Genomic DNA, 15971 nt, shown 5'->3' with positions numbered 1-15971 from the left:
TATGCATTTATATACAAAGGTCTAGAAAATAGGAAAGATATTCATCAAAATGTGACACCATTATCTCTAGAGGTGATGGCTAATTTTAAAACTGAATTATACATATCTTCCAATTTTAAACGTTTTGTCTGAGGGTTTGGACAATTTAGTAAATGTTGTATTTCAATGATGTATTCCAGCTTATGTCTACAATTACTGGCCAAATTTAAGAATCTAACTAATTTCAAATGGCTGCTAATGCCTTGATTTTAAGACTAATTTCTTCTGAAATTTAAGGATCTTCTGTGGAGAATACCTACAATCTACCCTTTTAGGGAATTTAAAGTATACAACACAGTATTGATAGTAGTCACCATTAGATCTCGAGGCCCCATTTGTCTTGCATAACTGAAACTTTGTATTCTTTGAGATCTCAAGTGTTCTCACCATCACCAACATCACAAAGTTTAACTATGTGAGGTAATTGATATATTAATTAGCTTGTGTGTAGTTTAACGAGTTTACACCTTATATCAAAACATCAAGGAATTTATATACAATTCCTGTTTGTCAATTATACCTCAATAAAGCCTGGAGTGGGGGTGGAGAATAGTAACTGTCATGATCATCTTTGTCTTCTCAGAAGAGTGTCTGATACATATTAACTGAGCAACTCAACATTTGCTGAATTGAATTTACCTGAAATAACCCAGTGGAAAAATGTGAGGTTTGCTTTAAGGTTGAGGGGAATAAAAATGTGTTATGAAAGCAGCCCTGAAGTGCTGCATAGCTGTCCTTGTGGTGACTGTGTGTAGCTAGGATCCAAATTGAATCATACATTGTTTACTCCATGTTTATCCAATTGATAACATTTTCTTTTTATCTTCTTAGGCCAAACCTTTTATATGTCATAGCTCTAATGTTGCCAATGTTTCTTAACTGGCATCCAGTAGCCAGAATCTCTCCATTGAGTCTCCTCTGCATAAAGACATATTGAGCTTCCTAAATCTTCCTAAATCACTGTGTCTAATGAACTAAAAGTTCTCACTATTACCTTCCAGGGGCTTCCCAAGTAGCGCTAATGGTCAAGAGCCCGCCTGCTAATGCAAGAGAAGTAATATACATGAGTTCAGTCCCTGGGTTGGGAAGATCCCCTGGAGGAGGGCATAGCAACCCACTTCAGTATTCTTGCCTGAAGAATCCCACGGACAGAGGAACCTGATGGACTGTAGTCCATAGGGTCGCAAAGAGTCGCCACAACTGAAGGGACTCAGCATGCACGCACACATTACCTTCCAGACGTTCCTTAGCCTTGCCATTCAAAACTGCTCCCCTGAGGCCCAAACTGCCTCTCTAAAACTTCTGCTTCATCACTCCTCTGACATGAGCCTAAGGTCCAGCTAGGTAGACTTATTCCATGTGGTCCCAAGGAACCTGGACCGAATCATTCAACAGGAATTTAAGTCAACAAATGCTTTTCTTTCACCTTTCAAAGGATTTTGCACCTGTCATTGGATTGTGTCTCAATATAAAGAACTCTCAAAGAGCAGCCCAGAGATGAAACAGGCTGCTACAATTACTAGGCTGGGGTTATACACACCACTCTGTATAAAATAGACCATCAACAAGGCCTTACTATAAAGCACAGGTAACTATACTCAGTACTCTGTAATACAGGAAACTTACATGGGAAAAGAATCTGAGAAAGAATGGATGTTTGAGTATGTATAACTCACTTTTCTGTAGACCTGAAACTAACACATTGTACATAAATCAACTAGACTCCAACATAAAATCTTTAAAGAGATGTCCAAAAGGGAACTCAAGAATTGGATAGGGAGGTGGCCCAGATTATCCAGAAATCCCTTTCTGGTTGGTCCAGATTATATATAAATTCCAATTTCTGATTGTAAATTTTATGCTATTTAAAGTTGCCCATGTGTTTTTCCCAGTTCATGTTGCTTCCCCTACTTGAAAAGCCTTTTTCTTCTTCCTCATCTATCAAATTCCTACCCATATTTCTAGGCTCAGATTAGGAACCCCTTCATTAAGTAGCCTCTTTGACTGTTCCAGTGAAGTGACAAAGCTCAAAGAGCATTTATCATTCTGCCTCAAATTTTATTCATTTTTTAAATGTATGACTATATTTAACTACTAGATTCCAGGTTCCAGGAAGGTCTTATCAATTTTTTCAATCACCTCTTACCTGGTTCATAAGGAGGTAATTAATTAATAAATATCTGTCAATAAGATGCCAAATAGGCATTATACATTTCCCTATGTTTAATATTTAAGTGTAATAAATATAACACAGACAAGAATCCATCCAATAGCATGCACTGAATGAACACCGTTGACTGTGTAGTTTAATTGTACCATTGTAAGTATTTCCACACTGGCCTCCATCCTTTTTACCTTGGAGGTGATCACTGACTTGGCAGGTTATCATCCACTTTCCAGGATTCTCAACTATCATTTCTAATGTCAGGAAGGTGGCTGGGAACAGGTTGACAACATCAGTCCGATGCCCTCTACTGATGAAGGTGTTGCCATAAAAATAGATGGAATGGATGTCTATCTCATTCCCCATCCCAAATAGGTGCCAGGACACTGATTCACCAACGCACATATCAGGTTCAGGGAAGTTTCCAAAGAGGTATCCATTGAGTGCTGAAAAACAGAAACACCAGTGAAAGACATGCTGCTGAAGAGCCCAGCAGAACCAGAAACAATGGTAATACATACTCTAGCACAGATGAAAAATAAGCACAGATAACTGGGTTGTAATATTTTGTGCAGAAAAAAATGTGGCTTCTTTGATAAAATGCAGTCCCCAAAGGAATAAAAAGCAATAGTCTTTTTAAGAGAAAAGCACTCAATAAAAGTGATCAACTATAGGAACACAGCCTTGAGCTGCTCTGTGAACACAATGAGATCAGGAGTAAATCAAAGCACTGTTTATAATTCCAGGACAGCTTGGCCACCTCCTACTTTCATCTCTATTTGCATATTTACCTTCCCCACCAGATCTGTTCTATTTAACTAGAAACCCTGTCTTACCTCATGTTGGGAAACCTGACATATAGTAGTTACTTAAGTGACAAAAGCATGCAGCAAGAAGAAAAAGAAATGATTAGAAGGGAGGAATGAGGCAGTTCAGTTCAGTTGAGTCACTCAGTTGTGCCCGATTCTTTGCGAAACCATGGACTGCAGCACACCAGGCCTCCCTGTCCATCACCAACTCCTGGAGCTTGCTCAAACTCATATCCATCCAGTCGGTGATGCCATCAACCATCTCATCCTCTGTCGTCCCCTTCTCCTCCTGCCCTCAATCTTTCCCAGCATCAGGGTCTTTTCCAATGAGTCAACTCTTCACATCAGGTGGCCAGAGTATTGGAGTTTCAGCTTCAGCATCAGTCCTTCCAATGAACACCCAGGACTGATCTCCTTTAGGATGGACGGGTTGGATCTCCTTGCAGTCCAAAGGCCTCTCAAGAGTCTTCTCCAACACCACAATTCAAAAGCATCAATTCTTCAGTGCTCAGCTTTCTTTATGGTCTAACTCTCACATCCATACATGACTACTGGAAAAACCATAGCTTTGACTAGATGGACCTTTGTTGGCAAAGTAATGTCTCTGCTTTTTAATATGCTGTCTAGGTTGGTCATAACTTATCTTCAAAGGAGCAAGCGTCTTTTAATTTCATGGCTGCAGTTACCATCTGTAGTGATTTTTGGAGCCCAAGAAAATAAAGTCTGCCACTGTTTCCATTGTTTCCCCATCTATTTGCCCTGAAGTGATGGAACCAGATGCCTCGATCTTAGTTTTCTGAATGTTGAGTTTTAAGCCAACTTAAAGGAATGAGGCATGTTACTTTTTTTTTTTTTTGACATTTCTCCCATCCCCATCCCCTGCCTGTTGTAACCACCTATTTGATCTCTGAATCTATGAGCTTGGTTTTGAGGAGTTTGCTTGTTTGTTAGATTCCACATATAAAAAAGATAATACAGCATTTGCCTTCTGTGTCTGACTTATTTCACTTAGCATAATGCCCTAAAAGTCCATCATGCTGTTGCAGATGGAGAGATCATTCTTTTTTTATGGCTGAATATTCCACTTAATATTCCTTTATTATATGCCACAATTTCTTTATCCATTCATCCATCAGTGGACACAGGCTGTTTCCATATATTGACTATTGTTAAAAAAAAAAAAATGCTGCAGTGAACATGGAGGGGTGTGTATGACCTTTTGAATTAGTGTTTTCATTTTCTTCAGATAAATACCCATGAGTAGAATTGCTGGATCATATGTTAGGTTTTTATTTTTAGTCTTATCAGGTAACTCTATACTGATTTTCATAGTGGTTACACCAATTTACATTTGTTATTTCTTGATAATAGCCATTCTAACAAGTATGAGATGATATTTCATTGTGGTTTTGATTTGCATTTCCCTGATGAGTAATGATGTTGAGCATCTTTTCACGTACCTATTGGCCATCTGTATTTCTTATTTAGAAAAATATCTATTCAGATATTCTGTTCAAATTGTATGAGCTCTTTATATATTTTGGATATTATTTCCATATCAGATGTATGATTTGCAAATATTTTCTCCCATTCATTTGGTTGCTTTTTCCTCATTAATGGTTTCCTCTGCTGTGCAGAAGTTTTTAGTTTGATATAGTTCTACTTGTTTATTTTTGCTTTTATTACTTTTGCTTTAGTGTCAGATTCAAAAAATCACTATCAAGATCTATGTCAAGGAGCTCACCACCTATGTATTCTTATAGGAGTTCTACACTTTCAGATCTTACTTTCAAGTCTTTAATCCAATTTGAGTTAATTTTTGCATATATGTAAGATAGTGATCCAGTTTCACTCTTTTGCATGTGGCTGTTCAATTCTCCCAACACCATTTATTGAAGAGACTGTCCTTTCTTCCTACATATTCTTGCACGGGCTTATACCATGGTTCTCTATTCTGTTCCATTGATCGCTGTGTCTGTTTTTATGCCAATATCGAATTACTATCAGTTCAGTTCAGTCACTCAGTCATGTCTGACTCTTTGTGACCCCATGAACCGTAGCACGCCAGGCCTCCCTGTCCATCACCAACTCCCGGAGTCCACCCAAACCCATGTCCATCAAGTCAGTGATGCCATCCAGCCATCTCATCCTCTTCGTCCCCTTCTCTTCCTGCCCACAATCTTTCCCAGCATCAGGGTCTTTTCCAATGAGTCAGCTCTTCGCATGAGGTGGCCAGAGTATTGGAGTTTCAGCTTCAGCATCAGTCCTTCCAATGAACACCCAGGACTGATCTCCTTTAGGATGGACTGGTTGTATCTCCTTGCAGTCCAAAGGCCTCTCAAGAGTCTTTTCCAACACCACAGTTCAAAAGCATCAATTTTTCAGTGCTCAGCTTTCTTCACAGTCCAACTCTCACATCCATACATGACCACTGGAAAAACCATAGCCTTGACTAGACAGACCTTTTTTGGCAAAGTAATGTCTCTGCTTTTTAATATGCTGTCTAGGTTGGTCATAACTTTCCTTCCAAGGAGTAAGCGTCTTTTAATTTCATGGCTGTAATCACCATCTGCAGTGATTTTGGAGCCCAGAAAAATAAAGTCCGACACTGTTTCCACTGTTTCCCCATCTATTTGCCATGAGGTGATGGGACCGGATGCCATGATCTTAGTTTTCTGAATGTTGGCTTAAAGCCAACTTTTTCACTCTCCTCTTTGACTTTCATCAAGGGTCTCTTTAGTTCTTCTTCACTTTCTGCCATAAACGTGGTGTCATCCACATATTTGAGGTTATTGATATTTCTCCCAGCCATCTTGATTTCAGCTTGTGCTTCATCCAGCCCAGCGTTTCTCATGATGTACTCTGCATATAAGTTAAATAAGCAGGGTGACAATTTACAGCCTTGATGTATTCCTTTTCCTATTTGGAACCAGTCTCTTGTTCCATGTCCAGTTCTAACTGTTGCTTCCTGACTTACATACAGATTTCTCAGGAGGCAGGTCAGGTGGTCTGGTATTCCCATCTTTTTAAGAATTTTCCACAGTTTATTGTGATCCACACAGTCAAAGGCTCTGGCATAGTCAATAAAGCAGAAATAGGTGTTTGAATTAGTATAGTTTTGTAATAAAAGCAAGGAGCATGATGCCTCTAGTTTTGTTCTTTTTCAAGATTGTTTTGGCTATTCAGGATCTTTTGTGGTTCCATACAAATTTTAGATTGTTTTTCCTATTTCTGTAAAAATGATATATCACTGAGATTGAAATAGGGATCGCACTGCATCTATAGATGGCCTTGAATATTTTAATGATGAGTATTTTAACAATATTAATTCATCTAATCCATGGACACAAATATCTTTCCATTTATTTGTGTCTTCTTAAATTGTCTTTGTTAATATCATAGTTCAATATATGGGTTAATTTTTCACCTCTTTGGTTAATTTTATTCCTAGATATTTGATTCCTTTCGATGAAATTGTAAATGAGATTGCTTTCTTAACTTCTCTTTCAGATAATTCATTATTAATGTAAAGAAATGCAACAGACTTTTGTGTATTAGTTTTATATCCCTCAAATTTACTGGAGTCTTTAGCTTTTCTGTATGTAATATCATGTCATCTGCAAATAGAAACAGTTACTTCTTTGTTTCAGATTTGGATGATTTTCATTTCTTTTCCTTTCTTAATTTCTTTTCCTTGCCTAATTGCTCTGGCTAGGACTTCCAATACCATGTTGAACAAAAGTGGCAACAGTGTGCATCCTTCTCTTGTTTGTGACCTTAGAGGATTAGCTTTCAGCTTTTGCCATTGAGTATAACCTTAGCTGTGGGCTTGTCATATATGGTCTTTCTTATGTTGAGGTGTGTTCCATTTATACTCTGTTAAGGGTTTTTATCCTAAATGGATGTTGAATTTTGTCAGATGCTTTTTCTATGTTTATTGTGATAATTGCATATTTTTATGTTTAATTTTATTATTGTGACATATAACTTTAATGGATTTGTGGAAGCTGAACCATCCTTTCATACTTGGAATAAATCCCACTTAATCATGGTTATGAAACTTTTAATGTATTGCTGAATCTGACTTGCTGATATTTTGTTGAGGACTTTTACATCAGGAATATTAGCCTGTATTTTTTCTTTTTTGTGTAGCATCCTTGTCTGGTTTTCATATCAGCACAATGCTGGCTTCATAAAACATGTTTGGAAGAGTTTCTCCCTCTCCTGTTTTTTGAAAGATTTTGAGAAGGATTGATATTGATTCTTCTTTGAATGTTTGATGGAATTAACCAAAGAAGCCACCTGTTCCTGGACTTTTGTTAGTTGGAAGGTTTTTGATTACCGATTACTACTTGCTATTAGTCAGTCTGTTCCGAGTCTGTTCCGTCATGATTCAGTCTTGGTAGGCTGTATGTTCCCAGGAACGTGTGCATTTCTTATAGGTTATCCAACGTGTTGGCATATATTTGTTCATAGTAATCTTTTATGATCCTTTGTGTGTCTCATCTTTCATTTCTGATTTTGTTTATTTGATTTCTTTCTCTTTTTTCTTAGTGAGTCTAATTAAAGATTTTAGTGTCTATTTCATTTTTGTTTTGCCCTTTCTGCTCTAATCTTCTTTATTTCCTTTCTTCTAGTAATTTTGGGCTCAATTTGTTCTTTTTCTAGTTCTTGAGGTGTAAAGTTAGCTTGCTTACTTGAAACTTTTCTTTTATTCTGAGGTAGGCATCTATCAATATGAACTTTCCCTTAGAATTCTTTCTGCTGTATTCCATAAATTTTTATATATTACATTTCCATTTTCATTTGTTTCAAGCTTTTTAAAAATTTCTCTTTAGAGTTTTTATTCAACCTATTGATTGTTCAGTAACATGCTGTTTAATTCCACATGTTTGTAAATTTTCCAGTTTTCTTCATATAATTAGTTTCTAGTTTCATACCACTGTGGCCAGAAAAGATACTCGATATGATTTCAGTCCTCTTAAGTGTATTAAGACTTATCTGTGGCCTAACATATGATCTATCTTGAAAAATGTTCCATGTGCTCTTGAGAAAGATGAGTATCTTATTGTTTTTGGATGGAATGTTCTATAAATATCTGTTAAGTCCATCTGATCTAACATGTTGTTTAACACCAGTATTCTCTAACTGATTTTCTTTCTGGACACCTACATTGATGTAAGTAGGGTGTTAAAGTACTTTACTATTATGTATTGCTGTCTCTTTTGCCCTTTATGTCTGTTAATATTTGGTTTATATATATAAGTTCTCCAATGTTGGGGGCACAAATATTTTAAATGTTACCTATTCTTGTTGAATTTACCCCTTTATAATTATGTACACCATTCTTGGTATCTTACTATAGCCTTTATTTTAAAGTCAATTTAAAGTCTGATATAAGTGTAGCTACTCCAGCTTTCTTTTGGTTTCTATTTGCATTGAGTAATTTTTTCCATCCACTCAGTGTCCGTCTATGTGTGTCCTTACAATTAAAGTGTGTCTCTTGTAGGTAATGTAATAGATAGGTCTCGGCTTGGTTGTTGTTGCTGTTTAACCTGTTTAATCCCTCTGTGTCTTTTGCTTTGAGAACGTAGGCTATTTACACTTAGTTGTTGACAAGTATGTGCTTATTACCATTTTGTTCGTTGCTCTCTGTTCTTGTGACTCCTCGCTGCTCCTTTCTTCTTCTTTGCTCTCTTTCTTCGCTTTAGGTTCTGACTGGTATTATGTTTCATCACTTTCTTATTATTCTCATCATTAAGTTATAAATCTTGGAAAGCCTGGCTTGCTATTTTTGTGTGTTTTGTATCCCTTGTAGTGCCAGATACACCAAAGGCAGTTGGTATGTACTTGATAACATGGGAGACACTCACCGTGCATTTTGTTACTTCTTTGGAAAACAGCATCTTCTTTGTCAACTGAATCAGGATCAGTGCAGAATTGTCTGATATTTTCATCCAGGTACCAGCTTTGATTCTCATCCACAAGAGTGAACATTATAACAAACTCCCGGTCTACATCAGTCCTTGTTCCTGAATAACTGTGCAGGATACCTATCAGGCACATTAAAAGAGTAAGAAAAGTTCAAAGTGGACTAAACCAAGATGAGCTTTTCTTCCTGACAATAGTATCAGGTAAATGTGAAGATTTTTAAAGACCTATATGTACAAGAGTAACCCACAACATAAAGCCAGTGAAGGGCTTTGATGGAAGTGATAGAACCATAGAAAAGTGCTGAAACAGAAATCCTCACAACCACAGACTTGGAAACCTGACTATCCTTAAAGGAAATATACTTTATTGATAAAACATAGATACATTAAATCAATTAATAGGGTACAAAGTAGCAAGGTGATTATGTGGATGAAATAATAAAGCAAAACATCTCTGGTTATTTGAGTACATTTTACACTTTCCTATGTGTGGTGTCAGTGTGTGGTTTTTGCATATGGGTTTCAGAATGCTATGATGTTTTTAGACAGAAGTCTGAGTTATTGTCCCTGCTATGAATCTTCTATGTTAGGAGAATTTCTTTAATTTTACAGAAAGTTTGGAAGAAGAGACACACTCTGTGTGATGCAAGGGGGGTGGTCAAGTCAAGACCTGAAGACTATATACACTTTTCAGCACACTTGGGAAGAGATTTCTAGGTACAGAGGGGGAGAAGACACATCTTACCTTCTTTGCACACTAGCAGTGGGCCAATTAGCCCAGAACAGATGTCCTTAGGGGCATCAATATGTGAATGGTATACCCAAGTCAGGCAGTTTGCATCTGCTGGGGCAGGAGCATATTCTTCACTCACTGGCCAGACGTAGGTATAGTTTTTGCCAGGAGGAACCATGTCATCATCCTTGTTCCTTCCAGATGTTCCATCTGGATACAGGGCTCCTTTCAAGAAAAATGAAACAGTTAAAACACAGAGATCACACATTATAGTGGAAAGAGCTAGAGCTTTGAAATCAAACATATATCAGCTAAAATTTATTTGCTATGGGACTTGAGACTTGTTACTTAAATTCTCACTGTCTTGACTTTCTACCAATAAAGCTGGAATGTTTGCATCTACCCCACAAAGTTGTAAGAACGATGTGAGGCACTGTATATTGTGTCCTACACAGAGTCAGATATTTAATAAAGTTTTAACAAAAGATTAAGAAAAGGTATACAAGAATACACAGAAGAACTATACCAAAAAGATTTTAACGACTTCAGTTCAGTTCAGTTCAGTCGCTCAGTCGTGTCTGACTCTCTGCGACCCCATGAATTGCAGCATGCCAGGCCTCCCTGTCCATCACAAACTCCCAGAGTTTACTCAAACTCATGACCATCCAGTCGGTGATGCCGTCCAGCCATCTCATCCTCTGTCGTCCCCTTCTCCTCCTGCCCACAATCCCTCCAAGCATCAGGGGCTTTTCCAATGAGTCAACTCTTCACATGAGGTGGCCAAAGTATTGGAGTTACAGCTTCAGCATCAGTCCTTCCAATGAACACCCAGGACTAATCTCCTTTAGGATGGACTGGTTGGATCTCCTTGCAGTCCAAGGGACTCTCAAGAGTCTTCTCCAACACCACAGTTCAAAAGCATCAATTTTTCAGTGCTCAGCTTTCTTCACAGTCCAACTCTCACATCCATACTTGACCACTGGAAAAACCATAGCCTTGACCAGACGGACCTTTGTTGGCAAAGTAATGTCTCTGCTTTTTAATATGCTATCTAGGTTGGTCATAACTTTCCTTCCAAGGAGTAAGCGTCTTTTAATTTCATGGCTGCAATCACCATCTGCAGTGATTTTGGAGCCCAAAAATATAAAGTCTGACACTGTTTCAGATTTCCACTGTCTCCCCATCTATTTCCCATGAAGTGATGGAACCAGATGCCATGATCTTAGTTTTCTGAATGTTGAGCTTTAAGCCAACTTTTTCACTCTCCTCTTTGACTTTCATCAAGAGGCTCTTTAGTTCCTCTTCACTTTCTGCCATAAAGGTGGTGTCATCCACATATTTGAGGTTATTGATATTTCTCTCAGCAATCTTGATTCCAGCTTGTGCTTCTTCCAGCCCAGCGTTTCTCATGATGTACCCTACATATAAGTTAAATAAGCAGGGTGACAATATACAGCCTTGATGTACTCCTTTTCCTATTTGGAACCAGTCTGTTGTTCCATGTCCAGTTCTAACTGTTGCTTCCTGACCTGCATACAGGTTTCTCAAGAGGCAGGTCAGATGGTCTGGTATTCCCATCTCCTTCAGAATTTTCCACAGTTTATTGTGATCCACACAGTCGAAGGCTTTGGCATAGTCAATAAAGCAGAAATAGATGTTTTTCTGGAACTCTTTTGCTTTTTCGATGATCCAGTGGATATTGGCAATTTGACCTCTGGTTCGTCTGCCTTTTCTAAAACCAGCTTGAATATCTGGAAGTTCTCGGTTCACGTATTGCTGAAGCCTGGCTTGGAGAATTTTGAGCATTACTTTACTAGCGTGTGAGATGAGTGCAACTGTGTGATAGTTTGAGCATTCTTTGGGATTGCGTTTCTTAAGGATTGGAATGAAAACGGACATTTTTCCAGTCCTGTGGCCACTGCTGAGTTTTCCTAATTTGCTGGCATATTGAGTGCAGCACTTTCACAGGATCATCCTTCAGGACTTGAAATAGCTTAACTGGAATTCCATCACATCCACTAGCTTTCTTCATAGTGATGCTTTCTAAGGCCCACTTGATTTCACTTTCCAGGATGTCTGGCTCTAGGTCAGTGATCACACCATTGTGATTATCTGGGTCATGTAGATCTTTTTTGTACAGTTCTTCTGTGTATTTTTGCCACCTCTTCTTAATATCTTCTGCTTCTCTTAGGTCCATGCCATTTCTGTCCTTTATTGAGCCCATCTTTGCATGAAGTGTTCCCTTGGTATCTCTCATTTTCTTGAAGAGATCTCTAGTCTTTCCCATTCTGTTGTTTTCCTCTATTTCTTTGCATGGATCACTGAGGAAGCCTTTCTTATCTCTCCTGGCTATTCTTTGGAACTCTGCATTCAAATGGGAATATCTTTCCTTTTTTCCTTTGCTTCTTGCTTCTCTTCTTTTCACAGCTATTTGTAAGGCCTCCTCACACAGCCATTTTGCCTTTTTGCATTGCTTTTCCATGGGGATAGTCTTGATCCCTGTCTCCTGTACAATGTCACGAACCTCTGTCCATAGTTCATCAGGCTCTCTGTCTATCAGATCTAGTCCCTTAAATCTATTTCTCACTTCCACTGTATAATCAATCATAAGGGATTTGATTTAGGTCATACCTGAATGGTCTGGTGGTTTTCCCTACTGTCTTCAATACAAGCCTGAATTTGGCAATAAGGAGTTCATGATCTGAGCCACAGTCAGCTCCCAGTCTTGTTTTTGCTGACTGTATGGAGCTTCTCCATCTTTGGCTGTGAAGAATATAATCAATCTGATTTCCGTGTTGACCACCTGGTGATGTCCATGTGTAGAGTCTTCTCTTGTGTTCTTGGAAGAGGGTGTTTGCTAAGACCAGTGTGTTCTCTTGGCAAAACTCTAGTAGCCATTGCCCTGCTTCATTCTGTACTCCAAGGCCAAATTTGCCTGTTACTCCAGGTGTTTCTTGACTTCCTACTTTTGCATTCCAGTCCCCTATAATGAAAAGGACATCTTAGATAACCACAATGGTGTGGTCACCTCAAGCCAGACATCTTGGAATATGAAGTCAAGCAGGCTTCAGGAAGCATTACTGCAAATGAAGCTAGTAGAGCTTATGGAATTTTAACTGAGCTATTTAAAAATCCTAAAAGATGATGCTGTTAATTAAAGGGCTGCACTCAATACGCCAGCAAATTTGAAATCTCAGCAGTGGCCACAAGACTGGAAAAGACTGGTTTTCATTCTAACCCCAAAGAAGAGCAATGCCAAAGAATATTCAAAGTAACAGACAATCGTGCTCATTTCACATGCTAGTAAGATTATGCTCAAAATCCTTCAAGCTAGGCTTTAGCAGTATTTGAACCGAGAGCTTCCAGATGTACAAGCTGGCCTTAGAAAAGGCAGAGGAACCAGAGGTCAAATTACCAACATAAATTAAATCATAGAGAAAGCAAGGAAATTCCAGAAAAACATCTACTTCTGCTTCACTGACTACATGAAAGCCTTTGACTTGACTGTGGGGATCACAACAAACTGCAGGAAATTCTTAAAGTATTATCAAACCACCTTACCGTCTCCTGAGAAACCTGTGTGCGGGTCAAGAAGCAACAGTTATAACGTTACATGGAACAATGGACTGATTCAAAATGGGGAAAGGAGTACATCGAGGCTGTATATTGTCACCTTGTGTATTTATGCAGAGAACATCATGTGAAAGGCTGGGCTGGATGAAGCACAAGCTGGAATCAAGATTGCCAGGAGAAATATCAACAATCTCAGATATGCAGATGACACCACTCTAAAGGCAGAAAACGAAGAGGAACTAAAGAACCTCTAATGAAGGTGAAAGACAAAAGGGAAAAACTTGGCTTAAAACTCAATTTTCAAAAAACTAAGGTCATGGCATTTGTGCTCATCATTTTATGGCAAATAGATGGGAAAAAATGGAAATAGTGGCAGATTTTCTTTTCTTGGGCTCCAAATCACTGCAGACAGTGACTGCAGCCATGAAATTAAAAGACACCGGCTCCTTGAAAGAAAAACAATGACAAGCCTGGACAGAGTATTAAAAAGCAGAGTCATCATTTTTCCTACAAAGGTCCATCTAGTCAAAGCTGTTGTTCTTTTTCAGTAGTCATGTACAGAGGTGAGAGTTGGACCATAAAGAAGGATGAGCATTGAGGAATTGATGCTTTCAAACTGTGGTGCTGGAGAAGATTATTGAGAGTCCCTTGGACTACAAGGACATCAAATCAGTCCATCCTAAAGGAAATCAACCCTGAATATTCACTGGAAGGAGAGATGCTAAAGCTGAAGCTCCAATAGTTTGTCCACCTGATGTGAAGAGCTGACTCATTGGAAAAGATCCTGATGCTGGGAAAGACTGAAGGCAGGAGGAGAAGGGGGCGATGGAGGATGAGCTGGTTGAATGGCATCACTGACTCAATGGACATGAGTTTGAGCAAACTCCAGGAGATAGTGAAGGACAGGGAATCCTGACATGCTGCCGTTCATGGGGTCATGAGAGTCAGACACTACTTAGTGACTGAACAACAGCAACAACAGGTTAAATAGGAGTCAATTCCAGGTGTATTCAAGTCCTTAAGGTAAAAGGCAAAACTGTAAAGCTTTAAGAAGGTAAAACAGGAAAATATCTTTACGATTTTAGAGTAGGAAGCTTTTTAAAATAATTATAAAATGTACTAATTGTTAAAGAAAGCACTGATAAATTTTGACCACAATTACACTTAAAAGCTTTTGCACAATGAAGGAAACATAAGCAAGGTGAAAAGACAGCCTTCAGAATGGGAGAAAATAATAACAAATGAAGCAACTGACAAAGAATTAATCTCAAAAATATACAAGCAACTCCTGCAGCTCAATTCCAGAAAAATAAATGACCCAATCAAAAAATGGGCCAAGGAACTAAACAGACATTTCTCCAAAGAAGACACACAGATGGATAACACACACATGAAAAGACGCTCAACATCACTCATTATCAGAGAAATGCAAATCAAAACCACAATGAGGTACCATCTCACACTGGTCAGAATGGCTGCTATCCAAAAGTCTACAAACAATAAATGCTGGAGAGGGTGTGGAGAAAAGGGAACCCTCTTACACTGTTGGTGGGAATGCAAACTAGTACAGCCACTATGGAGAACAGAGTGGAGATTCCTTAAAAAACTGGAAATAGAACTGCCATATGACCCAGCAATTCCCCTGCTGGGCATACACACTGAGGAAACCAGAATTGAAAAAGACATGTGTACCCCAACATTCATCACAGCACTGTTTGCAATAGCCAGGACATGGAAGCAACCTAGATGTCCATCAGCAGACGAATGGATGAGAAAGCTGTGGTACATATACACAATGGAATATTACTCAGCTATTAAAAAGAATGCATTTGAGTCAGTTCTAATGAGGTGGATGAAACTGGAGCTTATTATACAAAGTGAAGTAAGTCAGAAAGAAAAACGCCAATACAGTATATTAACGCATATATATGGAATTTAGAAAGACGGTAATGATGACCCTATATGTGAGACAGCAAAAGAGACAAGATATGAAGAAGACTTTTGGACTCTGTGGGAGAAGGTGAGGGTGGGATGATTTGAGAGAATAGCATTGAAACATGTATATTATCATATGTGAAATAGATTACCAGTCCAAGTTTGATGCATGAAAGCAGGGCACTCAAAGCCGGTGCACTGGGACCACCCTGAGGGACGGGATGCAGAGGGAGGTGGAAGGGGGGTTCAGGATGGGGGCACACGTACACCCATGGCTGATTCATGTATCAGCCGCTGCAAAAACCACTACAGTATTGTAAAGTAATTAGCCTCCAATTATAATAAATAAATTAATTTTTAAAAGAAAACAAAAAAAGAAAGTTAAGAAGTTCCGCTCATTAAAAGATACCTTAAAAGAATGAAAAATCAAGTCACGTATTCACAACATACATAACTGATGAAAAGATTCATATTCAAAATAAAGTACTCCTTCAACTAAATGACCAAAAAACAGAACATCCCACAGGATAATAGTAAAGGTATTGGTATGGGATCAGTATTTAGAAAAAAAATACTTAATTTAATAAATTTAATAAATTTCATTACAGGGAAACCCTAGATTACAATGACAATGATATATCACTATGGACCTACCAAATAGGAAAAACTTTCTAAAGTTGGTATTACTCAGTGTTGTTGGGAATGTACAGCAACTGGAATTTTCATACATTGCTGTTAGGAATATAATTGGTACAACCACTTTGGAAAACCAGAGTTATATACTA

General features: G+C 38.4%; 1 protein-coding gene across 1 annotated transcript in view; it reads right to left on the bottom strand.

Moving 5' to 3' along the window:
* The window catches only part of HEPHL1 (hephaestin like 1), a 94429-nt gene that overhangs the window by 54431 nt on the left and 24027 nt on the right, over positions 1-15971 (bottom strand). Inside the window, exons 3-5 of the mRNA XM_043877033.1 lie at positions 9691-9903; positions 8886-9065; positions 2395-2649 (exon numbers count right to left, since the gene is read on the bottom strand). Of these exons, the coding sequence (XP_043732968.1) occupies positions 2395-2649; positions 8886-9065; positions 9691-9903 (648 nt within the window). The remainder of the gene's footprint in view (positions 1-2394; positions 2650-8885; positions 9066-9690; positions 9904-15971) is intronic.

This window comes from Cervus elaphus, chromosome 2 (genome assembly GCF_910594005.1).
Source record: "Cervus elaphus chromosome 2, mCerEla1.1, whole genome shotgun sequence".
Classification (NCBI taxonomy): domain Eukaryota; kingdom Metazoa; phylum Chordata; class Mammalia; order Artiodactyla; family Cervidae; genus Cervus; species Cervus elaphus.
Note: the sequence above shows the minus strand (reverse complement) of the source record. Positions and strands in the feature narration are given on the sequence as shown.